This window comes from Mrakia frigida, assembly GCF_051309035.1.
Source record: "Mrakia frigida strain ATCC 22029 unplaced genomic scaffold BDY24scaffold_33, whole genome shotgun sequence".
In the NCBI taxonomy this organism is placed as follows: domain Eukaryota; kingdom Fungi; phylum Basidiomycota; class Tremellomycetes; order Cystofilobasidiales; family Mrakiaceae; genus Mrakia; species Mrakia frigida.
The window spans coordinates 162,132-187,289 of NW_027481248.1; the positions used below are offsets into that span (position 1 = coordinate 162,132).

General features: G+C 53.9%; 8 protein-coding genes across 8 annotated transcripts; 6 read left to right on the top strand and 2 right to left on the bottom strand.

Annotated features, from left to right (window-relative positions):
- The first annotated feature begins 1,525 nt into the window (after positions 1 to 1,525).
- On the top strand, positions 1,526 to 3,698 carry BDY24DRAFT_399755 (urease accessory protein UreG). The gene is made up of 7 exons (XM_076641875.1): positions 1,526 to 1,806; positions 2,439 to 2,551; positions 2,637 to 2,744; positions 2,823 to 2,906; positions 3,012 to 3,150; positions 3,227 to 3,307; positions 3,390 to 3,698. The coding sequence occupies exons 1-7, from the start codon at positions 1,609 to 1,611 to the stop codon at positions 3,597 to 3,599; spliced, it is 933 nt and encodes a 310-aa protein (XP_076493605.1). The 5' UTR covers positions 1,526 to 1,608; the 3' UTR covers positions 3,600 to 3,698.
- A 1,568-nt stretch (positions 3,699 to 5,266) lies between these two features.
- Positions 5,267 to 5,996, top strand: HOS3 (histone deacetylase; the record flags this gene model as incomplete). The annotated part of the gene is made up of 4 exons (XM_076637106.1): positions 5,267 to 5,363; positions 5,469 to 5,662; positions 5,741 to 5,820; positions 5,909 to 5,996. Coding segments are annotated over 4 exons (459 nt in total), but the record flags the coding sequence as incomplete, so codon positions are not given.
- A 1,494-nt stretch (positions 5,997 to 7,490) lies between these two features.
- On the bottom strand, positions 7,491 to 8,563 carry BDY24DRAFT_417984 (uncharacterized protein; the record flags this gene model as incomplete). The annotated part of the gene is made up of 5 exons (XM_076643787.1): positions 7,491 to 7,700; positions 7,828 to 7,913; positions 8,069 to 8,211; positions 8,351 to 8,442; positions 8,528 to 8,563. The coding sequence occupies 5 exons, from the start codon at positions 8,561 to 8,563 to the stop codon at positions 7,491 to 7,493; spliced, it is 567 nt and encodes a 188-aa protein (XP_076493607.1).
- An 842-nt stretch (positions 8,564 to 9,405) lies between these two features.
- On the top strand, positions 9,406 to 11,591 carry BDY24DRAFT_344104 (glucose-6-phosphate dehydrogenase; the record flags this gene model as incomplete). Its single annotated transcript, XM_076637542.1, has 9 exons — positions 9,406 to 9,447; positions 9,509 to 9,557; positions 9,648 to 9,880; positions 9,985 to 10,211; positions 10,304 to 10,404; positions 10,492 to 10,536; positions 10,608 to 10,946; positions 11,095 to 11,380; positions 11,483 to 11,591. Coding segments are annotated over 9 exons (1,431 nt in total), but the record flags the coding sequence as incomplete, so codon positions are not given.
- Positions 11,592 to 11,793: 202 nt separating this feature from the next.
- On the top strand, positions 11,794 to 13,146 carry BDY24DRAFT_178631 (uncharacterized protein). The gene is made up of 4 exons (XM_076636312.1): positions 11,794 to 12,085; positions 12,161 to 12,260; positions 12,398 to 12,626; positions 12,816 to 13,146. The coding sequence occupies exons 1-4, from the start codon at positions 11,995 to 11,997 to the stop codon at positions 12,927 to 12,929; spliced, it is 534 nt and encodes a 177-aa protein (XP_076493609.1). The 5' UTR covers positions 11,794 to 11,994; the 3' UTR covers positions 12,930 to 13,146.
- Positions 13,147 to 13,336: 190 nt separating this feature from the next.
- Positions 13,337 to 15,170, bottom strand: IDI1 (isopentenyl-diphosphate delta-isomerase IDI1; the record flags this gene model as incomplete). Its single annotated transcript, XM_076643788.1, has 6 exons — positions 13,337 to 13,488; positions 13,662 to 13,775; positions 13,875 to 14,012; positions 14,330 to 14,530; positions 14,922 to 14,998; positions 15,097 to 15,170. The coding sequence occupies 6 exons, from the start codon at positions 15,168 to 15,170 to the stop codon at positions 13,337 to 13,339; spliced, it is 756 nt and encodes a 251-aa protein (XP_076493610.1).
- Positions 15,171 to 15,992: 822 nt separating this feature from the next.
- Positions 15,993 to 19,409, top strand: BDY24DRAFT_410514 (heat shock cognate 70). The gene is made up of 13 exons (XM_076642849.1): positions 15,993 to 16,245; positions 16,386 to 16,457; positions 16,563 to 16,816; positions 16,938 to 17,040; positions 17,137 to 17,242; positions 17,320 to 17,428; positions 17,501 to 17,594; positions 17,694 to 17,886; positions 17,976 to 18,071; positions 18,141 to 18,336; positions 18,447 to 18,791; positions 18,864 to 19,010; positions 19,095 to 19,409. Exons 1-13 carry the CDS (start codon positions 16,227 to 16,229, stop codon positions 19,278 to 19,280), a joined length of 1,920 nt encoding a protein of 639 aa, XP_076493611.1. The 5' UTR covers positions 15,993 to 16,226; the 3' UTR covers positions 19,281 to 19,409.
- Positions 19,410 to 20,290: 881 nt separating this feature from the next.
- Positions 20,291 to 24,947, top strand: MSH5 (MutS family protein MSH5; the record flags this gene model as incomplete). The annotated part of the gene is made up of 26 exons (XM_076637100.1): positions 20,291 to 20,423; positions 20,502 to 20,582; positions 20,657 to 20,698; positions 20,776 to 21,026; positions 21,109 to 21,221; positions 21,295 to 21,330; positions 21,408 to 21,484; positions 21,580 to 21,827; positions 21,920 to 21,997; positions 22,083 to 22,269; positions 22,425 to 22,593; positions 22,664 to 22,723; positions 22,788 to 22,800; positions 22,870 to 22,970; positions 23,039 to 23,128; positions 23,200 to 23,309; positions 23,361 to 23,460; positions 23,537 to 23,580; positions 23,641 to 23,696; positions 23,754 to 23,839; positions 23,928 to 23,970; positions 24,046 to 24,116; positions 24,188 to 24,245; positions 24,347 to 24,558; positions 24,635 to 24,700; positions 24,839 to 24,947. Coding segments are annotated over 26 exons (2,634 nt in total), but the record flags the coding sequence as incomplete, so codon positions are not given.
- Between the last annotated feature and the right edge of the window lie 211 nt (positions 24,948 to 25,158).

Genomic DNA, 25,158 nt, shown 5'->3' on the forward strand with positions numbered 1-25,158 from the left:
AGGTCGGCTTTAGAATTGGGGCAAAGTGGGCAAGTTGAAGTAGGCGGTTGGGAAGGAGGAGCGGACATGGAGTCGGGCGGGAGGGAGAGGGGGGAGGGAAGGGAGGGAGGAAGAGCAGGTGTGTTTTGAGGCGCTTTTAGGAGGAGAAAGAAAGAAAGGAGGGGTCAGCCAGAGTCCAACTGAGCTATAGTATGCCTCAGCGACGAGGGGGGCTGGTTTCCCAATCAGGAAGATCGGCGGAAGGAGGAGGTTGAACTCGAAAGAAGGATCGGTGAGGTCCCGTCCCTTCTTTCCGTCCTCCTCCAGCCCCCCCAGCCGCTCCAGATCCGTACTCGTTGCTGATTGCATGCTTCTGGTTGACCTTCTTACAAAGGTCGAGACTGTTGACTTATAAAACCAAGGCAAAGAGGAGGAAGGAGAGCACTCACGCGGCGAGTGGGTCGACTTCACACGCGTTCGACGTCCGACCTCCGAGGCGAGACTCTCTTCTGAGGGATTGCGAGGAGTGGAAGGGACCGGTAATGGAGAGGAGGAGATAGGTGACTACGAGGGACCAAGAACGGAGAAAGTTTTGATTCGGTCGATGTGGTTGGGAGGCAAGGAGTTGAAAGGACAGGGAAGGAGAAGAGATCGCAGCTTTCACGTCCTCCCTTCCTCTCAACAATCATGAGCCTATGAACGACGGGAGCAGGAAAATCGTCTCTCGCTGCTTACCAGCCAGTCCCTCCCCTCCCAATCGAACTCAAACGCTCCATCCTCTCTTTCTGCGACCTTCCTACCCTCCCTAAAGCCGCCCAAGCCAGCTTCGCCTTCGCTGAGCTCTCTGTTCCCTTCCTCTACCGAGACGTCGTTCTCAAGGGCCCAAAGGTTCTCGAATCCTTCTTCTGCGAGAGAGTGAATTTGTCTGGTGATCAGGGCTCAGGTGGAAGAGGGTTGGAATCTGTTAGGATTGGACGATTGAGAGGAAGCAGGAGTGGAGGAGTCGGTTGAGGTTTGGTGAGCCAGCCATGATCCCTGGAGTTCGTATTTTCTTCCCTTCTTCTCAACTTCTCTGTGGTTCGTGCTGACCTTACTATGTATCTTTCATTACAGTTTCGACGCATCGCCGGGATCGTCCTCGTCCAAGTCGCTCTCCCTTATCTTACGACGCGTCCGTTTTCTCCTTTCTCTCAAACCTCAGTCGTTTGATCTTCGCTCTTCTCGACCGCTTCGCTTTTGTTCCTCCTTATCCCTTCGTACTCATCGGCTCCTGTCTCTGCTCCGTTCTCTATCGTAGCATCTTAGAGAGGAAGGAAGAGAGATGCAGTTGAGAGGAGAAGGGAGGGTCGAGCTCGACTTTCCTTCTCGACTTTCTGCCTCCGTTCTTGCTTCCGCTCTTTTCAGACTTGGGCAAAATTTACTACCCCACAAATTAACAAGGCTTTAAAAGCGTATCGGAGCATTTTTGCTTCTCATCTTTAAGTTTATTCGTGTTTGTTTCCGGTCGAAACTCGCCGACCATGACTCCTCCTTGATCTGCCCTTCAACCATCATCTACTCCCTTCCTCCCTCAACCGCCCACCCTCTCTCGATACACCCTCCTACAGCTCACACAACAAAGCCCTCCTCATGACTTCAGATCCCGTCTGCCAGTTCCAGGATCGTCTGACCTCCGCCCTCCAGCAAACGTCAATCTCGACTCCTCCCACCGGAAGCTCCTCAGAGATCTCTTCGCCTGGAGAGCCTCTCACCACTCCTCACAGACACGATCACGATATCGAGGGAGCACACACTCACGGACATGCAGATGGAGCTTGGACCCCTGAGGTGAGTCGTAGATTCTCGCAGAGAAATGGACAGAGGAGATGGGTTGGGGAAGGGAGGAAAAGAGGAAGAGCGAGCTCGAGCATTGGTCAAAGGAACAGCTCCGTTCGAAGGCTCAAACCTTCGAGGACGCTTCGAACAGGCTCGAGAGAGATCGTTCGACGGGCGAGGAAACTTTTCTTGCTCGCAGAGAGACAAAAAGAGGTGGGAACAGCTCAGACTTGGCGGAGGGAAGAGGGGGGGAGGAAGGACGTTTCGTCGGAGTTCACGCCCTCGGTTCCTTCATGGTTCTTCGTTGGGGAGGGCCTATGTCGAGAAGACTTTCTCGATGGGAGGGTCCTGTAGAACGAGCTCGACAGGCTCTGAAAAGGAGGCTTGACGGAAAAAAGCTCAGAGAACAGGCGAGCTCAATCGATTGGTCTTGGACCGTCGGAGTCGAGCGTTGGGCTCGACAATCTTCGAGCTCGCACTTTCTGTAGTTGTCTTCTGATAGAGACGTACTCTCGAGATCGCGTTCTTCATCCTATACTCATCAACTGCTTTTCGATCCGTTCGATTTGAACCCGTCCTGTTCTCGAGCCGCGGAAGTTGACCTCGTTCGTTCTCTCCCTCCCTCTCCTTTCTTTCTCCTTCAGCACGGACATGCCCACGAGCATCTGGAGCATGCTGGAAAGTTCGCTGAGCGAGACCTGCCTGACTACAGTGGTCGAGACTGGAAGGAGAGAGGTTTCACCATCGGTATCGGAGGGTAAGTCCCTTCTCAGATCTCTTCCCTCGGCCAAACTCGCGTCCAAAGCTGACCTCTCGCTCTCCTCCTCTGTTTCCTCGTCCAGGCCCGTTGGATCAGGAAAGACTGCCCTCATGCTTGCTCTCTGCAAGAGGCTGAGAGGAGAGTACAACATTGCTGCTGTTACCAACGATATCTTCACGGCTGAGGACTGGTTCGTTTCCTCTCGCTCCTCTGTTGACGCGTCCTTGTGAGCTCGAGCTGATCTCGTTCGGTGATTTTGATTTCGCAGTGAGTTCCTCATCAAGAACGAGGCTCTTCCTACTGGCCGAATCAGAGCTATCGAGACTGGAGGATGCCCTCACGCTGCTATTCGGTTCGTCGCGATTCTTCGTCTCTCCCCCAACTTCACGCGTCTTTCTTCTTCCTTTGACCCTCACAGCTGACTCCCATTCGCGTCTCCTTTCATCTTCGTACTCAGAGAGGACATCTCGGCCAATCTCGGAGCTCTTGAGCAACTCCAGCAAGACTTTGGAACCGAACTTCTCCTCGTCGAGTCCGGAGGAGACAACCTCGCTGCCAACTTCTCGAGAGAGCTGGCTGACTACATCATTTACGTCGTGAGTATCCACCTTTCTCCATCGAAGGTCTTGACTCGCAGTTTTGACCTTCTGTTCGCTCTCGTGCTCGTTCCAGATCGACGTCTCGGGAGGAGACAAGATCCCTCGAAAGGGAGGACCTGGAATCTCTCAATCCGATCTTCTTATCATCAACAAGGTCAGTCCAGCACCTCTACTTTCTCCTTTTATCTCTATTTGCCTCGTCCTGACTTCTTTCTTCACTCGTTCCCTTCATACAGACCGATCTCGCACCCTACATCGGAGCCTCCCTCGCCGTGATGAAGCGGGACTCTGATCTCATGCGAGACAACGGGCCCACTCTTTTCTGTGCGATCAAGCACGGAGACGGAGTGGAGGACGTGGTGGATTTGATCTTGGGTGCTTGGAGGGCTAGTGGGGCGGGAGCTGGGAGGGAGGTCAAGGGCAAGGGGAAGGAGGTCGTTGCTTGATCAGTCGAGCTTGGATGGGAAAAAGGTTGGGTGTTATTTTGATGGCAGCTAATCTGTCTTCAATCGTGCAAAGAACGAGAGAGAGAAAGAGAGAAAATATGTTAGAGAGCGAAGAAGGAAGAGAGCTCAGACGCGACTGAACCAAACTTCAACCGCTCCGACTCTTCGGAGCTGACTGCTCTGATCTCAACTGCATCCGTCGAAAAGGAGAGGAACAGATTCAGAAGACTCGCTGGTACAACTACAGGCTCATTCGGAGTGAGTCTCGGCAGGTTTGCGTAGAGGATCGGGGAGCGAAGCAACGAGGAAGCGAGAAAGATAGCGAGCTCATCTGCGTTTCCTTCCTTCCTTTGCTTCTTCTTCTCCTCCAGTTAGCTCGTTCGACTCTTCAGCATCTTTCTCAATCCTACCGAGGGCTAGTTTTTGATATCTAGCGGTTCCATTTGGTGCGTACTGCTTGGTAGTAGTAGGTTTAGTCGAGAGGAGGGTGAGGAGAAAAGAAGGAAGCATTCGAGCTCACGATCCTCTTCTTTCCTTCTTTTCCTTTGCAGCCATCGCCCTCCTGAACGCCTCTGAAACTTCAGCAACCATCAGGTATGCTTCTTCCACTTCATTTACACCCCTTCGACTTGGCTGACCGTTTCCCCCTTCGTTCTCTCCCGTTTCAAGCTCAACCTCCAAACCTCCTTCCCTTTCCCTCTCAGCATGACCTCCCCACCTCCCCTCCCTTCCCCTCCCGCCATCTTCATTCAACCCTCCTGTCACCTTCACCGCTTCCACCGCCCTTCTTCTTCCATCCACCTCTCCTCCATCGTCGAACGACCTGAACGTCTTCGAGCCATCTACACCGGACTCGCAACCGCACTCGCTCGACTCGACCTCCTCTCTTCAGCCCAAGCTCTCGCCTCAGCTCAAGCAATCTCAGCTCCTTCCTCCTCGGACGATCTCGTCAAAGCTCTCGAAGGGTTGGGGATCTCTAAGCCCACTCCCGTCGTCGTAGGGGACAAGGAGGGAGTGCCAACGTTGATCGTTTGCGAGCCCGCTGGAGGAGTTGGAGGAGGAGACGCGAGTGGGTGGAGGAAGGTGCTCAGGAGTAAGGCTGTGAAGTTCGTACATGAACCGGAGGAGGATGTAGTTGTTGGGGAGGGAGGTGGGCAGAGGGAGGATCGGTATCTGGAGCAGTTGACGAGATGGGGAGAGGATGCGGCGAAGAGGTTGAAGGAAGGGAAGAGTGAGATTCCCGCTGGGCTGCCTCAGGGTGATCTGTATCGTGAGTCTGGGTTTCAGAGGTAGAGAGCGTTCTTTGAGAAGATGGGTACGAGAACGTGGTCGGAGGCGAGAGAAGGAAGAGAGCTCGTCGAAGGAAGCGCGATCCCCAGCTGATCTCTTCCCGCTCTTCCTCCTCTCGTTTGAATCTCCCAGTCTGCCCCGAATCCCTCCTCGCCATCTCAGGAGCTCTCTCTACCACCACTCAGGCCGTCGATACCGTCGTTCGCTCGTCGAAGGCTTCCAGCACAACCTCCTTCCCGTTCTCCTCCAACCCCTCGTCGACCCAACCTCCCTCGTCACTCAACAACGGCAGCACCTCGATCCCAACTCCCCTTCCGTCACAACCTCTTTCGACTCCTCCCATCGTTACTCCTCAGCTTCAAGTTCAGGCATCGACAGCGTTCTGCGCCATCCGTCCGCCAGGGCATCATTGCGGAGAAGACGATCCGATGGGTTTCTGTTTCGTGAACAACGTCCTCGTTGGAGCTGCTCATGGTGAGTTCCGACCGGCACGAAAAGCTTCGGCGAGCTACTCAATCGCCCATCTGTGCCCCTATCTAACATCGCTCTTCTTCTGCTTCCGTGTTCTTCTCTGTCCAGCCTACCTCGAACATGACATCGACCGAGCCATCGTTCTCGACATCGATCTCCACCACGGAAACGGAACTCAGGATATCGCTCTTCGACTCAACGCGGATACTCATCACGAGGAGCTTCTCATCGAGGGAGGGAAACCTCCCGCTGCGAACGGGAAGAGGGGGATGAAGGTCTTTTACGGGAGCGTGCATGATATCGTGAGTACTTTTCTCCTCTTTTACGACGCTTCCTCTTTGACAGATACTTATACCTTATCTCCCGCTCTCGTCTAACAGTACTCGTTCCCTTGCGAGGACGGCAACATCGATCGAATCAAGGACGCGTCGATTTCTTTGGCCTCGCACGGACAGTTCATGTTCGTCTCACGTCCTTTCCTTCTTCCCTCGCCTCTCTCGCTACTGATGAGCTGACTCTTGTAAACTCCTTTCGCTATCATCTCGCAGCGAGAACATCCATCTGACAACCTACACTTCCGAGCAGGACTTCTACGCTCGATGCTACCCTCGATACCTCTCCCTCCTCACGAAGGCTGGAGAGTTCCTGGACGCTACTGGTGGAACTGAAGAGAAGACCATCATCTTCATCAGGCGAGTATATCAACTGAAGGTCGAAGACAACGGAGACGAGAAGCTGACCTTCCTCGTCCGAATCGTTCAGTGCTGGATTCGACGCGTCCGAACACGAGGATCCTGGGATGCAGAGGCACGGTGGTCACGTTCCTGTTCGTCCCTTCCTCTCTCCACCTTCAATCCGTCAATCCTTCGACTGACTCGACCTGGCCTCTTCCTTCCGCAGACGTCCTTCTACGCTCGTTTCCACTCGGACGTCGTCCGTTTCGCTCGCTCCCGCTGTCAAGGTCGAGTCGTCAGCGTTCTCGAAGGAGGTTACGGAGATCGAGCTCTCTGCAGTGGAGCTCTGGCTAGTCTCGTCGGACTTGCAGATGGAGGGGACGGGGTGAAGATGGCGAAGGCTGAGGAGGAGGGGTGGTGGAGTCTCGGACAGCTCGTGAAGGTTAGTCTTCTTTCTCGTTTCTCTCTCTCTGCCGCTTCTTTACCCCCAAGAGCTGACGCTCTCTGTCTCTCTTTGAATCGTTGCAACAGCTCGAGAAAGCGACGAAACCAACCCGATCCAAACGAGCCGTCAAGCAAGCACCCACCTTCCCTCTCCCCTCCTCTTCCGCCTCCTCCGATCACGACCCGTGGCTTTCTCGAACCATCGAGATCCTTCACTCTATCGAAACCAACCCTCTCTTCCCCCAATCCAACGCTCCTCTCAGCTCGGCGTCCAACAGTCCGAGCGTCGCTGCTGCCGGAGGGAGAACGTTGAGGGATCGAAGTGCGATTCCTAGGACGGAGAAGGCTGGAGGTGGGAGTGCAGGAGCAGAAGTTGGTGGTGGGAGTCCGAAGAAAAAGAAGGCACCACTTGTGGCAGCGGTACCGAGGGTGGTAGGAGGAGGAGCGGCGGTGAAGGTCGAGGAATCCGTCGTCGTCGCGTCGGTTCCCTCGCCTTCAATTTCAACGGTCGTCCCAATTCTTCCTCCTCCTGCTCCTGCACCCATCGCATCGATCGAAACTCCACTACTTACAGCAACCATCCCTACCCTCCCTCCAACCCAGTCCTCAGCGCTTCCCGCCTTCGTCAACGCGTCTCTTCCTCCTCCCGCTCAACCTACGACCTCACTTCCGACATTCCTTCCTTCCCAACCCGCCGAGGAAATCACTCAGCCCAGCATCACCCATCCGGACCCACCCAATAAGATTTTGCTCAAGTTCCTGAGGCCTGCAGGAGCACCTCTCCATCCTGACGTTCCCGTGGAGGAGGAGGTCGGAGAGGTGAAGGAGGAGGAAGGGGAGGAGACGAGAGAGCTTGGGACTCGTAACGAGCTATAAGTTTTGACGACTTCGCAATACACTCTGTTTTCCTAGCATGACTTGGCCTTGCCCTTCGTTGTAACAGACAAAGGAGAAGCGAGCACAACAAATACACATTAACAGTCGAACGAACGCACGATCAAGCTACAAAAACCTAGTTCCAGAACCCCTTGAAATCATCAACCACCCCCTTCACTCCATCAGCAGTCTTCGACCCTTCGAGCTTCTCCAACTCTTTTTTCAAGACGTCGATCCTGAAGTTCTTGTAGGCGGCAAGAAGTCGGCTTTCATCCGCGTCCCTCTTGATGGTTCGTCGAGCTGCCAGGGTACCGGAGAGGAGACCGATTTGACTTCCGACGAGGAGCTGAGGTAGATGTAAAGGAACAATCGCAAATGAGAGTCAGCTCGATTCTACACGTTGTAAGGAGGGAGGAGATGGGAGGAAGAGGAGAGGAGGGCCTTGAGAGGAGGAAGAGAGCAAATGGACCTACCCCGAAGGTCGTAAGGAAGAGAGTAGAGACGATTCCAGACCAGGGACCAGGCTCCTTGATGTTGAGGCCGGCGGCGGGGACGGGGACTGAAGAAACAGACGAGAAAAAGGAGGATTGGAGCAGGTCAGCGGGTTTGTTCAGCTCGAGCTCTCTTTCCTCTCCCTCTGGTCTACCCTCGCCCTTTCCATCGCTGCTTCTCCAGTAAACGACTCTGGATAACGCAAAGGATGAGTTCACTCACTGTGCTTTCCATCCTGCATGACCATCTCCACGGGTTTGGGAGCGTTCTTGAACGCGACGAAGGCTTGATGCACCCTCGCTCGGCCTCTCGTGGCAGCAGCGAATCCGATGGTTGAGAAGATGAGACCTCCAACCCAGGCGTGCCTGGAAAGACCAACATGAGAAGCAGCGAAACGGGAAGGACGCAAAGAACGAGGAAGGTGTCAGAACAAGGTCGTTCGACGAGAAGAAAGGCGAGGGAGGGAGGACGCCATCCCTTTCGAGCTCAACAACGAAGACTCACGTAGCCAACTGCTTAGCAGCCTTGTTGAGAGCTGCTCGATCTCCGTCGGTGAGATCTGCTGCGACGTGGTGGTCCACCAGGTCGATGTACTCCTGCAAGGAAGAGAGAACAAAAGGGGGTGAGCTCGAAGGGAGGGAGGCAGGAGGAGATGGAGCTCAACAAAACGAAGGGACGAACCTTCTGCTGCTGAGAGACGGCTTGTCGGAAATCCATGATTGACGAGAGAGATGGGTTGAGAGGGTGTTGGGCGAGCTGGGGAGAGGTGTGAAGAGGTTTTGATGGTGAGAGTTGGGGGTGGAAGGAAGGAAAAAAGGGAAAGGATGGGAAGCAAGGGAGATTCGACGGAGTCGATGCGTCATTTTCGGGGATGGAAATAACCGAGGCGATTTCTAGTAGGTTCTCAAATTTTCTCGATGCATAGGCAGCTCTAGAAGTAACCTTTCCACGAGATCGTGATCTCCCCCTACTGAAAATCTCAACGATCTAAGGAGAGAAGGGCGTCGCGCCCTGCTGACCGTTGCAACGAGGAGGATACGATGGACTGGAGAGATAGACATAGAAAACTCCAGATACGAATACATCCTAATATGTAAGGAGTCGAGTGAGTAAGAGAGAAGACACAGTTTTCTTCAAGGAGGGGGGACAAAGATCGAAGAGATCCAAAACGCGTCGAGTTCCTCGCGCGTCGTCGTCGTTTGGGCTGAGCGTCGGTGTCTTCCTCTTTCCTCCCTCCTCCCCTTCCTCTCACCTTTCCAGCTTCCCTCCAGTAGATAGCCAGCTCTCCTATCTTGCCTGTTCATCGAAACCAAAAAGAAAAACAACGGCTCAATCGGCGTAATTCCTGCCGGGGATCGCTTGGAGCTCCTCCTTGACCTCCCTCTTCCTTCCCTCCCAACTCTCACCCTCCCTTTCCTTCACAACTTTACGAAAAATGCAAGATCCAGACCTCAAAGAGCTCGTGGGAGAGACAGTCATCGTAGGTGAGTATCCTAGGTTGTACGAGAGCTGAAGAGGAAGAGAACGAGCGCTGACGGCTTCAACTCCTCTTTCGTCCTCTTCAAGTCTTTGGTGCCCTGGGAGATCTCGCCAAAAAAGCTGTGCGTCTCTTCGTCTCTATAAGTCTGTAGGATAGCACGAGCTGACATGTTATTCCTGTAGATCTTCCCAAACCTCTTTGTCCTCTGGGAGAAAGGCCTCCTTCCATCTCGTTTGTTTCATCTCCTCCTCGTTGAGCTCGATCTCCTCCCTTCTCTGACCTCCAACCTCTCCTGCTCCACCTTCTGCACCCTCTACCCAGCTACCCAAATCATCGGATGCGACACTCGATTCGATCCAACAGGCGAGAAATTCCACCAGCAGCTTTTCGCCTTCGAACGATCTGAAACGGCGACCGATGAGAAGAGGAACGCGTTCGAAAACGACGTCTGTCGATACCTTCCTGGCTCCTACAACTCCGAAGAAGGCTACCAGCTACTCGAAGAGAGGATTGAAGAGCTCTTCCCTGGGCAGAGGACGAACAGAGTGTTCTTCGTACGTCCAGGCTCCTTCAGAGAGCGAGAGGGAGGGGAGAGGACTGAGTCAAGTCGAAGCTCATCATCATCATCTCCTCCGACGATTCTCCCCTCGTCCTACAGCTTGCTATCCCTCCTTCAGCCTTCGCTTCTACGTCCAAGCACCTCAAGAAGTTCAACTATCAAGACGGACGAGAGAATCGGCTCGTCGTAGAGAAACCTTTGGGTCACGATTCGGAGAGCTCGATCGAGTTGTTGAGCTCTCTCAGGGAGGGTTGGACGGAGGAGGAGCTGTATCTGGTAGATCACCTGCTGGGAGAGGACTTCTGTTTTCAGATCTTGAAGCTGAGGTCAGTGGAAGAACGAGAGGCTGGACCGAGGAGAGTGAGTTTGAGCTGACTTGCGATTATCGACGCGTTCGTTTTGTTCTCGACGCGTGTAGGTTCGGTAACTCGTGGGTCACCGACGAGATGCTGAGCGCTAAGCACGTCAAGTCCATTACTTTGATATGTGCCGAGGAGGATGGTGCTGAGGGGAGGGGAGGTGAGTCGCGTCGTCTAGATTTGATTTTCCTCTCACTGCTCGCTGACCGCGTCTCTTTCCTTTCGTTCTGTCCTTCTCTTTGACCAGGATACTTCGACGAATACGGACTCATGCGTGACCTCTGTCAGAATCGTCTGTACTTCTGTCATGCCTCTCACCATCTTTTACTCGAGCTCAACCCCCATTCTTTCGTTTCTCCTCAGACATCCTCCAAGCCCTCGCCTTCCTCACGATGGAAGCTCCCTCCTCCCTCCACGGTGACCACCTCCGAGACTCCAAAGTCGACCTTCTCAAATCCATTCCACCCATCCGAATCGACCAAGTCCTCCTGGGCCAATACGTCGCGTCCTCCTCTGAACCCTCAACCAAAAAGGCTTACCTCGACGATCCCACTGTCCTGAACAAGAAGAGCAAGGCCGAAACGTTCGCTGAGTTTGTGATCTGGATTGATAACGAGCGGTGGAAGGGTGTGCCGATCTTCTTTCAGTGTGGGAAGGGTGAGTCAAGCTCGATTTCGAAGTCGACGCGTCGTCTCTTGGTCTGTCTTTTGTATCCTGCAACTGACCTTTTTCTTCCCTTCTTTTGCTCATTGTTCAGCCATTACTCCCGCCTCCCTCTCCTTCATCTACAACTTCCACCCTCCTCACTCTCCCTCTGGCCATCTCTTCGACTCCCTCCCTTCAGGCGGAGGTCCCTCCCTCCTCTCGCCCACCTCGAACTCCCTCAAGATTGAAATCCACCCTTCCCCTTCGGTCGTTCTCACGACCAACTTCATGGCGACGAACCCTTCAACCAAACCTACCATCAACAACGAGGAGGCAGCGAGCGAGCAACCGGTCGAGCTGGGATGGGAGGGAGTGAAGAGGAAACCTAGTTTCAAGGTCTACGAGGGGATCTTCGTGGCAGTGCTGAAGGGGGATAAGAGCATATTTGTGAGGGAGGATGAGCTGAGGGAGGCTTGGAGGATCTTTACACCGTGAGTTCTTGCATTCAGAAGAACGGAAGGAGACGCGACGCGTCGTCGAGGAGGGGAAAGAACGAGCTGACTCTTGTTCGCTTCGTTTTCGTGCGTGTTCAGACTTCTTCACTGGAAGGACGGACCTGATGGGCCTATGCCTGAGCCGTACGAGTACGGATCCAACGGGCCTGACGGGATTGAGGAGTTCGAGAGGAAGTTTGCGAGATAGGACGGGAAGGGAGAATCGACGAGAACTTTGGCAGGGAGTGAGTAAGTGGATACACATGTTTCTCTATGCACGTCTGCCCTCTCACTGAGAGACCTCGAACGAGTCGTCGAGAGCTACAAACGGTGAAAGAACCGCGTCGACGATTCGGCTCGTCCTCTTCTTTCGACGACCGTCTCGATTCCTTCGCGACCTTCTTTCTCATGAATTTTCTGTCCGACATCCCCACTTCCGTCTCTTCGCCTCTCGACCAAAATCTTCCCCTCCCAACTTCGGCCTATCTCTTCGCCCAGCCCTCCAAAGTCGAAATGCAAACTCGGGAGGCTTCCGAAATCGTTCGTTGCCAACGAACCGCTACCATCTCCCATCCTCCTTCCCTTTCCTCCCAACTCTCATCAAAAACAACATGTCCGACAAGATCAGAAAGCGAGGAGGTAAGGCCGCTACCGTCGAGGACGAGAACGAGTCCTCTCCTGCTGTTATTCTGGACGATCAAGGTGAGCTTCCCTCTTCTCGTTTCGTTCAAGCTGAGACGCCGTTGCTGATAGCCCCTTGCGTTGGGTTGGTGGTAGAGCAAGAGCAGATTGTCAAAGAGATCAAGCAGGAAGCCAAGAAGGCTAACAACCTCGTTCAGATTGTGCTCTGTGTCTTCACGGGAGCTGCTATGCTTGGGTGAGTTTGGATCGGACGAAGGTTGACCTCGTTCCCTTCGACGAGAGAGAGAGCTGACCTCCTTCCCTCCTTCCCATCCTCTCTGCTTCTTTTTCTTCTCCCCTTGACCTCACTCGTCTCACCTTCGACTTGAACAGAGCCTACCTCCTCCCAACTCTTCACTTCTCCCTTCCTCCCTTCGTCTCCTTCCTCCTCACCCTCCGACCTCTCCTCCCAGGACTCTCCACGCCTGCTTCCCTCCAAACCCCTATCCCTCGGATCATCTCGACCTTGCTCCTCGCTATCGGACCAGTGGAAAAGATTCACGTCGTTGGGGGTTGGGATTTCTTGGATCTGAAGAAGAGCGGAGTCAGCTTTGGAGGAGAGGTGAGTTCCGGAGCTTCTTTTCCGTTTCTTGTTTTCGTTGAGCTGTTTTGAGGGAGTTCGGGATTAAGGGATGATCTTGGGAGGACGAAGAGCATCTTGGTGGTGCTGAGATCTGCGAGGATAGGTTATGTCCGCAGGAAGGGAGCGACAAGGAGAGCTGACTTCCTCTTCTTGCCTTCTACTCACAAGATCGTCCCCATCATCGTTAGCGTTCTCGCTGGATTCGTCGAGTGGTGGATGCGAAACCTGGACAAGGATATCGCAGGACTGGAGAAGAAGAAGTACGCGGCAAAGGGCGTGTAAACATCCATCTCGTCGAGTCGAGGACGATAGCTCCGGAGGGAACGAAGAGGACGAGAAGGGCCGACGTGCTGGGATCCGTTTTGGGTTTATCAGTTGTTGAGGTCTTCTCAAAAAGGACTAGTTGATGGTCTGTACTTGCTTTGCTGTCTGAGTCGAGGAGGAGGAAGGGGACGCGTTCCTGTTCTCTGGATCGAGTTGGGGGAAGGAAGGACGCGTCGCTTCCCGCTCTCTCTCTTCTTTCGTTCCTTCCCCGAACCGAAAGCAGCGAAAAGTGTAAAAGCATTAAGAGATCTACCTCCCACTCTATACCAAGAACTGTGAACCCAAAAACAACCCAGATCTCCTCCCCTCTCTTCGCTCTCCTTCCTCCCGCCCTGTTCCCATTAAAAATTCCTCGACGCCCCACTCTACATCTTCCAAACCTTCGCATCGCTCAGATCCTCCACGGCCCTCGCATCGAACAGTCCCGTCTCGGCGTCCCTCCTCTCGAGCAGCGAGTCCCACCATCCGAACAGGAAGTCTCGAGCGATAAGCTTGAACCAGGGGGTGAAGGAGTTGGCTGAAGGTGAGGCGAGGCGAGGATCAAAGTGACGAGACAGTGTTGGGTGAGGGAGTGAGACGATGGATGAGTGGGTGAAAGAAGAGAGGGAAGGGAGAGGAGGGAAGACAAGGCGAGCAAGGTCAGTCGAGCGAAGAGAGGCGAACGGAGTTGGAGGAGCGACTTCAACGCACCAGAATCCTCAAACATAGCCTGCAGCTCCGGTTTCGACACGTATCGGGTATCCGAGACCTCGTTGGGGTTTCCGAGGTGCTCTGTTGGCGAGGTCATGAAGAGGATGTAGTCGACTGGGAGCGCACAAAAAGGAAAAGACGCGTGTGAGCTCAAGCTTCGTCCAAACTCCTTCGTCCTCCCCACCGAACCGAGCATAAAGGAATGATACTCACTTTCATGCTCTCCCCAAAGACCATCGGAAGGAGCGAGGTAATGTATCCGAGTGAGGAAGGTGAACGCGTCGGGAGGAGAGTTCTCGACGGGGATTCCAAGCTCGTGGTCGAGTTTTCGGGCGGCGGCTCGACGGACTCCTGTGGATGTGCAGCGATGCGAGAGTGAAAAGAGGAGGGTTAGTTACGAGGAAAGAGAGAAGATGGGGAGCTGGGTGAAGGAGATGAGAAGGGAAGAGAGCAGTGAGGGAAGTAGAGCTTTGAAGGAAGGGAGGTGAGCTTGAGCTTGATCTCGAGCTTCCTTCCCTTCCCTCGTTGCTACTGAAGCTTCGACACTTCTCGTTCAAAGCTCCTCGGTCGTGTCTCTCTCTCCTACAGGCTCCTCCTACAAACCCAGCTCTCCGCCCAACCCTACCCAACCCAACTCGCAATCCAGGGCTGAAAACACTCAAACTCACCCATCTGTCCCTTCTCCTCCAACTCGGCTTTGATACTCAGAGGATGCGAGCAGCAGGTGTTGGTCCACATCCCAGGGAAAGTGATCTTCTCGTCGGCTCTCTTCTGGAGGAGCAAAGCGCCGTCTGAAGGTCGGAAGAGGAAGACGGAGAAGGCTCGATGGAGGAGGTTCGAGGGTCCGTTGATGGAGGACATGAGGTGGCCTGGAGGGAGCGAGAGCGAGGCGACGAAACAGAGTCAGACTCGAGTAGAGATAGCAGAGGGAGAGCGATGTGTGTAGGGGTGTTATTGAAGGGTGGGAAGCTTCGGGGGAAGGAAAGGGAAGAGACGGAAGAGCTCGTCCTCTTCTCCTTCCTCCCTTCGTTCCTTCCAACCCTAACTCCTGCTCCTTCGCTGAGCTTATCGCGCCCAAATCCACTACCCTAGCAAATCTCACACGCCCTACAACCTCCCAATCCCAAATCCAGCCCCCTAAACCCTCGTTTCCGCCCAATCCCAGCTCTCTTTTGCCCAACCTCCCTCCCTCTCCTCCCTCTCCTCCCCTCCTTCCTCCTTTCTTCTGCCCCCCCAAGAGAGGCCAGACTCAGAACTCACAAGTCTTCTTGGAATCTTCCCCGTAAGCGACATCCTCAGGAGTGACCAGAATGCATCGTTCTTCCATTAGGCGGACCCTAAACGCACCAACGAGCAGACAAAGGTCAGCTCCGAACGGACGAAGGAAGAGCTCGTTTCGTTTCTTGTCAGAAGGGGAAGGCGACGCGATGCTCACTGCTCCTCGTCGTACTCCTCGAGGTCAACGGACTCCTTGGTGGCGGTGGGCGCGGTGGAAGAGGGAGCGGACATGTCTGAGAGAGTTGGGCGTTGGAGGGGAAGCAAGGAGAGGGAGGAGCGAGCTGGGACGAGAATCGAACGAGATTCGGTTGGCTGAGAGGGCGGTTAGTACCAAGGTAGGTAAAATTCGAGAGAGGAGGGTTTTAGGGTGAGAGTTGTTGAGAAAGAAGGACTTGGTGAGGGGTGTAGATGATGATCTCTCTAGAGAGCAGATAAAGGAGAGGGAAAGGGCGAGGAAGAAAGGTAGGACGCGTCGAGAGAGGGGAGGGGAGGGGCGGTTCTTGGGCGTTGTTTTCACGCGATTTTGAAGATATTTTCAAGCTAGGAGGATGCAGATGTCTTCATCTCCATTCGGGTCTTCAAGATCTGTAAAACCCTCTCGAGAGATGAAGGGAGGCCGCACAACATCGGAGGGAGAGATTTCGTTCGAGCTCAACCAACCTCCCTGCTCTCCTCCTCTTCTTCTCTCCGACCTCGATCCCTAAGCTCCTCTTCAACCTCCCCTCTAAATCTCACACGTCCCTTTCACCTCGTAACTCAACCTGAAAATCTTCTCCTTCTTCCGAAGCAGTCAACGTCATCGGTTTGTTCACCTGACTTTCTCCTCTTCTTCTCCTGCAGTAGATCTTCGCGCCACTTATTCTCGCTTGTTTACGCGTCTTTTCAGCCCACACTTTCCTTTCTTTGTGACTTTTCGTTCCTGCTGGAAGGTGATCGTTGCTGGTAGAAGCACCTAGCAAGATCTCATGAGTCGTCATGGAAGCTTCTCGAGAAACTCGAAAGTGGGTAAAAAAGCCACTCCTTCGCCCTTTCGCCTTTCCCTCTCATACACCCACCACCCCCCCCAATCACGTAAGTAGATAATACTTCTCTCAGTTCCTACAGCTCTTCCACCCTATCTGCTCGCCCTTCCTCACTTTTACTGACTCTTCTCTCGCTTCTCTCCTCTTTTCATCCTCCCTCAAATCTCGTTTGGTCGACGTCCTCCTCCTCCTTCATCTCTCTTTCCTTCCTTCTCGCTTTCAGCCCCCCAACCACCCCCCCATCCCCCCCAAAACAACTTTAAAAATGGCTGCTGTCGGAAAAGGTTCGTCTCAAACCCTCCTCTGGTTTCTCAGCTTGTATACAAGAGGCCAGCGAGACTGACGGCTTTGCTCGCTCTCCCACTTTTTTTGTTCCCTCACCTTCCCTGCCGTTCCCCTCTTTTCTCTTCCCTCTCTCCTACAGCTATCGGTATCGATCTCGGAACCACCTACTCGTGTGTCGGAGTCTGGCAGAACGATCGAGTGGAGATCATTGGTGAGCAGCACTTTCAGCCTTTCAGCTTATACTTCCCCAAACGAGGAGATGTTGAGAGAAGAAGAGTCGACGCTGAGACCTTCCTTCTTTCTTGCTCTCTCTCAGCCAACGACCAGGGAAACCGAACCACTCCTTCCTACGTTGCCTTCACCGACTCTGAGCGACTCATCGGAGACGCGGCCAAGAACCAGGTCGCCATGAACCCTACCAACTCGATCTTCGACGCTAAGCGATTGATCGGAAGGAAGTTCGAGGACGCCGAGGTCCAGTCCGACATGAAGCACTGGCCTTTCAAGGTCATCTCCAAGGATGGAAAGCCCGTTATCCAGATTCAGTACCGAGGAGAGGAGAAGCAGTTCGTGAGTACTTCAGCGACGTCCTTTTCTTGGTTTCGGGGGAGGGGAGGAGGGAGGGAGATGGTGGGATGAAACGGGGAGGACGAGACGCTGATTCAACTTCGTTTCGTTGTTCGTTTCCTAGACCCCTGAGGAGGTCTCTGCTATGATTCTTGTCAAGATGAAGGAGACTGCTGAGGCCTACCTCGGAACCACTGTTTCCAACGCCGTTGTCACCGTCCCTGCTTGTTCGTATTGATCTCTATACCTCGTCTCGTCGTTTCTTCCACGACCTTCCCCATCGCTGACCTTGATCCCTCTTTCTCTCCTTCGTTTCTCACCAGACTTCAACGACTCGCAGCGACAGGCCACCAAGGACGCTGGAGTCATCGCTGGACTTAACGTCCTCCGAATCATCAACGAGCCTACCGCCGCTGCTATCGCTTACGGGTGAGACTGCCCTCTTTCTCTCTCTTTCGAGCTCGGAAGGGCCTGAGCTGACCTCTGATTCCCCTTTCGCCTTTCAGACTCGACAAGAAGGTTCTTGGAGAGCGAAACGTCCTCATCTTCGATCTCGGAGGAGGAACCTTCGATGTCTCTCTCCTGACCATTGAGGAGGGTATCTTCGAGGTTAAGGTGCGTCGCTTTCCTCCTTTCTCTTCTCCTTCTTTCAACGTTCTGACCTTCCTTCTTTTCCTTCGACTGTAGGCCACCGCCGGAGACACTCACTTGGGAGGAGAGGATTTCGATAACCGACTTATGAACCACTTCGTTGCCGAGTTCAAGAGGAAGAACAAGAAGGGTGAGTCGTCGTCGTCTTCTTTCAGCCCTCCTCGTCTTTCCTTCCCTCGAGCTCGAATGCTGACCTCTTCCTTCCCTTGATCCTCCTCTTCTTCTTTAGATATCTCTGGAAACCCCCGAGCTCTCCGACGACTGCGAACTGCTTGTGAGCGAGCGAAGAGGACCCTTTCGTCCGCCGCTCAGACCACCATCGAGATCGACTCCCTCTTCGACGGAATCGACTTCTACACCTCCCTCACCCGAGCTCGATTCGAGGAGTTGTGCCAGGACCTCTTCCGAGGAACTATGGACCCGTTAGTACACCCTTCGTTGTTTTTGGCTCCGAAGGAACGACGACGCGGATTTCGCTGACCTCTCCCTCTTTTTGTTTCGATTTCTACAGCGTTGAGAAGGTTCTCAAGGACGCCAAGATGGACAAGGCCTCCGTCCACGAGATCGTCCTCGTTGGTGGATCTACCCGAATCCCCAAGATCCAGAAGTGAGTCTTCCTCCTCCTCCCATTCATCGAACATCCCGAGCTGACTTTCCTCCTTCCTTCCTTCTTCAGGCTCGTCTCCGACTTCTTCTCTGGAAAGGAGCCCAACAGGTCCATCAACCCCGACGAGGCCGTCGCCTACGGAGCCGCCGTTCAGGCTGCCATCCTCAGCGGTGACACCTCCGAGAAGACCCAGGATCTCCTCCTCCTCGATGTTGCTCCTCTTTCCACCGGTATCGAGACCGCCGGAGGAGTCTTCACTGCTCTCGTTAGTATCATCTTCCCTTCCTTTCCCTCGTCTGCTCTTTCGTTCGTTCGTACTCCGAAAAACTCGAGAGCTGACCCGTCCCTCGTCTTCGTATTCCCTCCCTCTCTCAGATCAAGCGAAACACCACCGTCCCCACCAAGAAGTCCGAGATCTTCTCCACCTACTCGGACAACCAGCCCGGAGTCCTCATCCAGGTCTTCGAGGGAGAGCGAGCCAGGACCAAGGACAACAACCTCCTCGGAAAGTTCGAGCTCTCCGGTATCCCCCCTGCGCCTCGAGGAGTCCCCCAGATCGAGGTCACCTTCGACATCGACGCCAACGCCATCCTCAACGTCTCCGCCGCCGACAAGACCACCGGAAAGTCTTCCCGAATCACTATCACCAACGACAAGGGACGTCTCTCCAAGGAGGACATCGAGCGAATGGTTTCCGAGGCTGAGAAGTACAAGGATGAGGTGCGTTTTCCAGTCTTCTCTTTCTCTCTTCTTTCCAAACGCATGTACTAACTTCTTCTTTCCGACTTTCAGGACGCCGAGGCTTCTGAGCGAATCGCCACCCGAAACGGACTCGAGTCGTACACCTACAACCTCCGAAACTCGCTCCAGGACGACAAGCTCGCCGACAAGTGGCAGGGAGACGACAAGGCTACTCTTCAGACCGCTGTTGATGAGGCTGTGAGTAGATCGACTTCTAATACTACCTTTCTCCTTCAAACGCCAATACTGACTTTTTTACTTCTTCGCTTTCCTCTCCCCCAGATCACCTTCCTCGACTCTTCCTCCGAGGCTGCGAAGACCGAGTACGAGGAGCGACAGAAGGAGCTCGAGGCCGTTGCCAACCCTATCATGAGCAGGCTCTACGGTGCTGGAGGAGCGCCTGGTGCTGAGGGAGGAGCTCCTCCTGCGTCCCACGACGACGGACCTTCGGTTGAGGAGGTTGATTAGACGCGTCGCTTCTCGTTTGTTCTCTTTCTTCCTTTCGTTTTCCTTCCCCCACTTTACTACCACTATTACGTAAAAGTTCTAAGCTGCGGCTGTTCCTTTTTTTGATGTCATCCTTCTCGTTCTAGACACTGCTTCGTTGGCGTTGGTGAAAGAGGAAAGGAAAGAGAGGAAGAGGACGCGCACGAGGAAATGAAGAGAGAGCGGGAACGAGATGCGACCTCTGTTCGAGCGAGTTACGTGGAGGTAGGAAGCGTGGTTTGTTTAGAGAAAAGGGGGGTTGCATGGGAGGGCTTTGAGAGAAGGGACGGGGGAGGGGAGGGGAGGAGGGAAGGCGAGTCGTGGCGAGTCGTCCCGTTCGCTCGTTCGAGTGATCTCTTCCCCTGAGCTTGACGTTCGACGCTTCGTCGTGACCTGCTCGATGAGCTGAGTTATTCTTGAATTACCCAGAGCCTTGAAACTTCGTGCGAGTCAAAGGAGGGAAGAATGAAAACGACGAAGAATCGCTCAGCCCACTCCCTCTGCCCTCCAACCACCACCTTCCTTCAGGATGCCCACGGACGACGAATCAGATCGAACTCGCCCTGAAACTCCTCGCTCAGCATTCAGACCCAAGGTTCGATTCGGAGGGAGGACGGAGAGAGCCAGGACTGCCATCATGGGAGGAGGAGGAATGGACGAGGACGAGGACGAGGAGGGAGGAGGAGGACGAGGAGGAGAGGAGGACGACGAGGATGAGGATGAGCTGGAGGATGAAGAGATTACTTCCGTGAGTTGTCGGTTGCTGCTATGGGAAGCTGGACAGGTTTGGGAGTCGGATGGATGGTCGTTGGATCCACTGGGGCAGAGAGGGAGGGAGGGAAGGAGAGGCGTTGAGCTCGAGCGTCCGTCGTTCCCTCTCCCTCCTTCCTTCGACTCTCGTCCTATTACGTCTTCATCTCGCTTCGACTAATGAACACGAGAACGAAGCTGAATTAATCACTTCTCTCCCGTCCATGCTATTCGCTTCCCTCTCGAAACAGACGACGATGTGCATCTACTCGGTCAAGGCCAAACTCGCCGCTTCCTACCTCGAAGGAACCAACCTCAAACTCTGGATCATGGAGGACGTCTACGATACGGATCACTTCGACATCGCAGAGATGGGTGAGCTCTTTTTCTCGCTCGCCGTAAGACTGAAGAATCGGGAAGGAAGCTGATGGTTGGCACTCGTTTCTTTCACAGTCCTCGACCAAGTCAAACCCGACCTCGTCCTCGTGAATGCGAACGCTGAAGATGCTCTCGTCGACAAGATCAAGGCTTATGGTTAGTTGAGCACGGCTAAGAGGAAAGAAAGAGGATTGAGCTTCCGCTGACCTTCGCTGATCTCTTCTGAACAGGGTTGAAGGAGGACAAGACGGTCGAGATTCGACCTCAGAAAGGTGAGTCGGCTTCTCTCTTCTCCCTCTCGACACGTTCGTCCTGAACCGCCCACCCCTTCCTTCTTCCCGTCCCACAGAGTTCAACTACAACAAATCCAAGAACCGAATCATCTCCCTCCGTCTTCCTCCTCCCTCTTCGTTCCACCGCCATCCACCTCCCTCCTCCAACGGCTCCGTCGCGTCGTCGTCGAACTCTCGGAGCCAGTCCAACAACGCCTACGACTTCCAACGAAGAGCCGAACGAGTCGAAGATATGAACGATGATCAGAGATCCAAGACGGCTGAGATGAGGCTGAGCGGGATGATCGACTTTGAGAAAGGGTACTCTGTGAGTCGATTTCGTCTCTTCGGTCTCCCTTGCCCTCTTCGTTGTCGATCTGACTGGATCTTTGGAGTTGCTTTTTCTGAAGATCTGTGCTGCTGGAGGATTGCTCAGTCATCACTCGAGAGCGAGGGCGAGAGGAGAGCTTCCTGGAGGAGACGACGGAGCTCTCTCCGTTCACGGAATCGAGATCTTCACTCCGTGGGTTCGCATATCCTTCTCATCCGTATTGCGGAGTCGTGACCTGACTTTTACTCGTTTCGATACTCCACAGGGAGGCATACATGCAGATCAACGCCGATACGCTTTCGTTCGTGCCGTTCTCCTCGACCTTCGCCCGCACACTCGTCAAACTCAACGCTTCATTTTCGTCCGTCTCACGAACAGATCTCTTCAAATCTTCGACGAGGAATCTCACGCATACATGCATTCTGGAGCCACGAGGGAAGGACTTTCGCTCTTCGGTTCGTCCCTCTTCCTTCTCCTTTCGTCGTCGACCTTCGTCTCCTCTTCAGTCATTAATTCGCCAACCCTGGTTCCCCGTTCCCCTGCGTTCCAGGTATCCTCAACAACACCCGAACTCCCACTGGCAAACAACTTCTTCGAACCTGGCTTCTTCGACCTCTCCTCTCCATCAAGGAAATCGCTGCTCGTCACGACGCCGTCGCTCTCTTCGCACGACAGGAGAACCACGTCCCCGTTCAGAACATCGAAGGCTTGCTCAAGGGAGTGAAGAACGTTGTACAGGTGCTCGGGAGGTTGAGAAGAGGGACGGCTGGTGTGAGGGATTGGAAGGTCTTGTTGGAGGTGAGTCGCGTCTCAATCAGAAAGGAGAGAAGGAAGAGAGAAGAGAACTTTGGCTGATCGAACGTTTCTAATCTTTTCTTGGTCTCGGAAAGTTCTCCTACCGATGCGTTCAGATCAAGGATGGAGCTGCAGACCTGATTGGACCTCATTCGACCACGATGATCAAGAAGGTTCGGCGTCGTCTGCTGTTTGCGGTTCGAGCGACGACACTGACCACTTTTTTCCTTCAACTTCTTTCTCGTTTGAACCCTACAGCTCGCTGCCACTCTCGATACCGACGTTCTCACCACTCTGGGCCAGCAGATCAACGACACCGTCGATTGGGAGGACTCGATCGCTGAGAACCGAGTCTGCTGCAAGGACAAAGTCGATCCTGAGCTCGACGAGTGGAAGAGGATGTACGCTGGTCTTGGTAAGTTGCTCTCACGATCGACATCATCTGGTCGCAACTCTGACAGTCCCTCCTTTTCGCATTCGCTCGCTCGATTGCTCTCCAGACACGTTGCTGGTTCGTCTCCCTCTCCCTTTCTTCCCTCCCCTCCCTCCTTTTCTTCCAGCTGACAGGATTTCGGGCCCCTCCCCTCTCTCAGATGCGAGTCGCCGACGATCTACAAGTCAACGTCCCCGACACCATCGTCTCGTCGCTCAACGTCACCTACTTTCCTCAGCTTGGATTCCTCATCGCAGCCGGCATGGTCGAACCGTGGAATCAAGAAACTCAAGATGACGAGGTGCTCGAAGGATGGGTCTTTCAGTTCGCTACAGCGTCAGTCCTCTTTGTCCCAGAGAGAGAGAGCTCAATGCGTCGAAGCTGACTCCTTCTGTTTCTTTCGCAGCGCCGTCGTCTACTTCAAGGATGCGAGAATGAGAGATCTGGACGCTCACTTTGGTGATATGTAAGCGTTCCCATTAATTTCTTCATATCGGAGCTGATTTTTTGCGATGGTCTCTTCGATTTAGCCACAGCAACATCGTTCGTCTCTATCTCTCCCTCTTGCCTCCCTTCCGACACCGAGCTCATCGCCTCTCTCTTGCTTTACAGGTTGACCGAGAGATCGAAATCGCTTACAAGCTCTCGGAAATCGTTCTCGGGGAGGCTGATTCGCTCCAGGAGGCTGCCAGTCTTTGCGACGAGCTCGACTGGTGAGCGCGTCCTTTCCCTTCTCTCCTCGTTCTCGGTCGCTGATCGATCTGTCTTCTCTCCTTGCCAGTCTCATCTCCTTCGCCAACGCTGCTAAGAGCTTTGAGTACACTCGACCTCTCATGACGGAGGAGAACTCGATCATCATCAAGAACGGAAGGTTCGCTTTCTGGTGTTCCGTTTTCGACGAGTCCCACGTCTCCCTCTGTTCTTCCCCGTCTTTTGCTACAGACATCCTCTTCAAGAGCTCACCGTCGAAAGCTTCGTTCCCAACTCGACCAAACTTTACGGGGGACGAGGAATCATCCCAAGCATGAGCGACGACGAAGATGAAAAGAAGAGTTCGAAGGACGATGCACCGAGCTCGAGTCGAGAGGACGTCGGAGTCGAAGGGAAACAGAGTGTGCTCGTTCTTACTGGATCGAATCAAAGTGGGAAGTCGGTCTACGGGAAGGGAGTTGCGTTGATCGTCTACATGGCTCAAATCGGCTGGTTCGTCTCTTCTTCTCTTCGTCTGCTCGATGCGACGACGTCCTTCTTGAAACTGACCTTGATCTTCGTTCAACAGCTTCGTTCCCTGCGAGGCTGCTACCATCGGACTCTGCGATAAGAGTAATCTGATCCTCTCGGTTCCGTTCTCCGTCGACTGAGGCTGACCGTCCTTCCTAACAGTCTTCACTCGACTCAGTTCGAAGGAGTCGGTCGCCAAAGCTCGTCTTTTCCGTCCCGTCTCTCGACCCGCCGACCACGCCTGACTTGTTTCTTTCTTGCGTACTCTCCTACAGCCTCAATCCTCGTTCATGATCGACCTCTCTCAGATCAGCTACGCTCTTCGAAACGCGACCCCTAGATCACTCCTCATCGCCGACGAGTGAGTCTCCTCAGTCCTTCCGTTCTTTCTTCCTTCCTTCTTACCCGTCACTGACTATGTCTTCTTCTCCTCTCCTCTCTCCGTCCAGGTTCGGAAAGGGAACCATCTCGACCGACGGAGCTGGGTTGCTCGTGAGTCTCGACGCGTCTTGTTCCTTCCCTCCCGTCGAAACCTGCTGACTTGCACCCTTCCTCCTCCCCGTCAAGGCTGGAGTCATCATGCACCTTCTGAACCGAGGAGATCGTTGCCCAAAGTTCATCGCCATGACTCACTTCCAGTGAGTCTACGAGTAGTTGTTGCTTTCACGAGGCAAGGGGCGCTGACTTCTCCCTTTTCTTCCCTTATCAGCGAGCTGTTCACAAACGACCTCCTATCCGATTCGCTCCCGATCTTCTTCGCTTCGATGGTAAGTGGGCTTCACCGTCTCTTCTTCTGCGTCGACGACTGACCCGAGTCTCTTTCTCCCGCAGGACGTCATCATCCAAGATCAACAACCGAAGGACGAAGGAGCCCATTCCTCTCTCGCCAAACCCGTTACGTACCTCTACAAGGAGGTCCACCCTCTATTTCTCTCTCCTGAACATCGATGTGCTGATCAGTCACCTCTCTCTTGTTCGTCGCAGGCTCGTCCCGAACCTCAGCCTTACTTCTCACGCTGCTGCTTGCGCGCGCTCTCAAGGGATACCACACGAGGTCGTGGAGAGGAGCGTCGAGGTTGGGTTCGTCTTTCGTCTCTTTCTTTCCCTTCTGTTCTCCGACCACGAGGCTGACGAGCTCCGTCTCTCTTCTTTCCAGAGCCTTGATCTCTCGATTCGAGTTCCTCCCACTTCAAAACCGCCAACTCTCCGAAGAAGAAAAGGAGTAAGCTCGTTGGAACTTTCTCTTCGTTCTGCCTCCCCTTCCTCTTCGTCTCCGTCTCTCGCTCACTCCCTCCGATCGTGAGATCACGGAAACACTAACCCTTCTCATTTCTCGACGCGTCTCCCACAACACTCGAAGTGATCTCGCCTACTCGGAGAGGATCTGTCGAAACTTCTTGGCTGCCGACTTCTCAGACGAATTTCTCGCAAAAGGGAAGGACGTGAAGACGGAGCTTGCGAAACTTCTCGAGCTCCAGAGCGATTCGGACGGGGACGAGGCGATGGCTGATGAGCAGGACAAGGACGAGTGATTCGTGTTGGATAACCTTTTGCTTTGGTTTGCTTCTTTCGATTCGATGCTTCGTTCAGTCATGATTTGAAGTTGGTCGCGTCGACTTCCTCGATTGAGTTGTTCACAAGTAGGGAACGAAATATGCACTCGAGATCGACAAAGTGTAA

What these genes read in the sequence shown, in the direction of transcription:
- BDY24DRAFT_399755 (XM_076641875.1), top strand. Translation starts at nt 1,609, where the DNA reads ATGACTTCAGATCCCGTCTGCCAGTTCCAGGATCGTCTGACCTCCGCC. An exon ending in ATCTTCACGGCTGAGGACTG is followed by an intron (nt 2,745 to 2,822) that starts GTTCGTTTCCTC and finishes TTGATTTCGCAG; the next exon opens with TGAGTTCCTCATCAAGAACG. An exon ending in ATCTTCTTATCATCAACAAG is followed by an intron (nt 3,308 to 3,389) that starts GTCAGTCCAGCA and finishes CCCTTCATACAG; the next exon opens with ACCGATCTCGCACCCTACAT.
- BDY24DRAFT_178631 (XM_076636312.1), top strand. Translation starts at nt 11,995, where the DNA reads ATGTCCGACAAGATCAGAAAGCGAGGAGGTAAGGCCGCTACCGTCGAG. An exon ending in ACGGGAGCTGCTATGCTTGG is followed by an intron (nt 12,261 to 12,397) that starts GTGAGTTTGGAT and finishes CGACTTGAACAG; the next exon opens with AGCCTACCTCCTCCCAACTC. An exon ending in GAGTCAGCTTTGGAGGAGAG is followed by an intron (nt 12,627 to 12,815) that starts GTGAGTTCCGGA and finishes TCTACTCACAAG; the next exon opens with ATCGTCCCCATCATCGTTAG.
- BDY24DRAFT_410514 (XM_076642849.1), top strand. An exon ending in CGAATCCCCAAGATCCAGAA is followed by an intron (nt 18,072 to 18,140) that starts GTGAGTCTTCCT and finishes TTCCTTCTTCAG; the next exon opens with GCTCGTCTCCGACTTCTTCT. An exon ending in CTGAGAAGTACAAGGATGAG is followed by an intron (nt 18,792 to 18,863) that starts GTGCGTTTTCCA and finishes TCCGACTTTCAG; the next exon opens with GACGCCGAGGCTTCTGAGCG.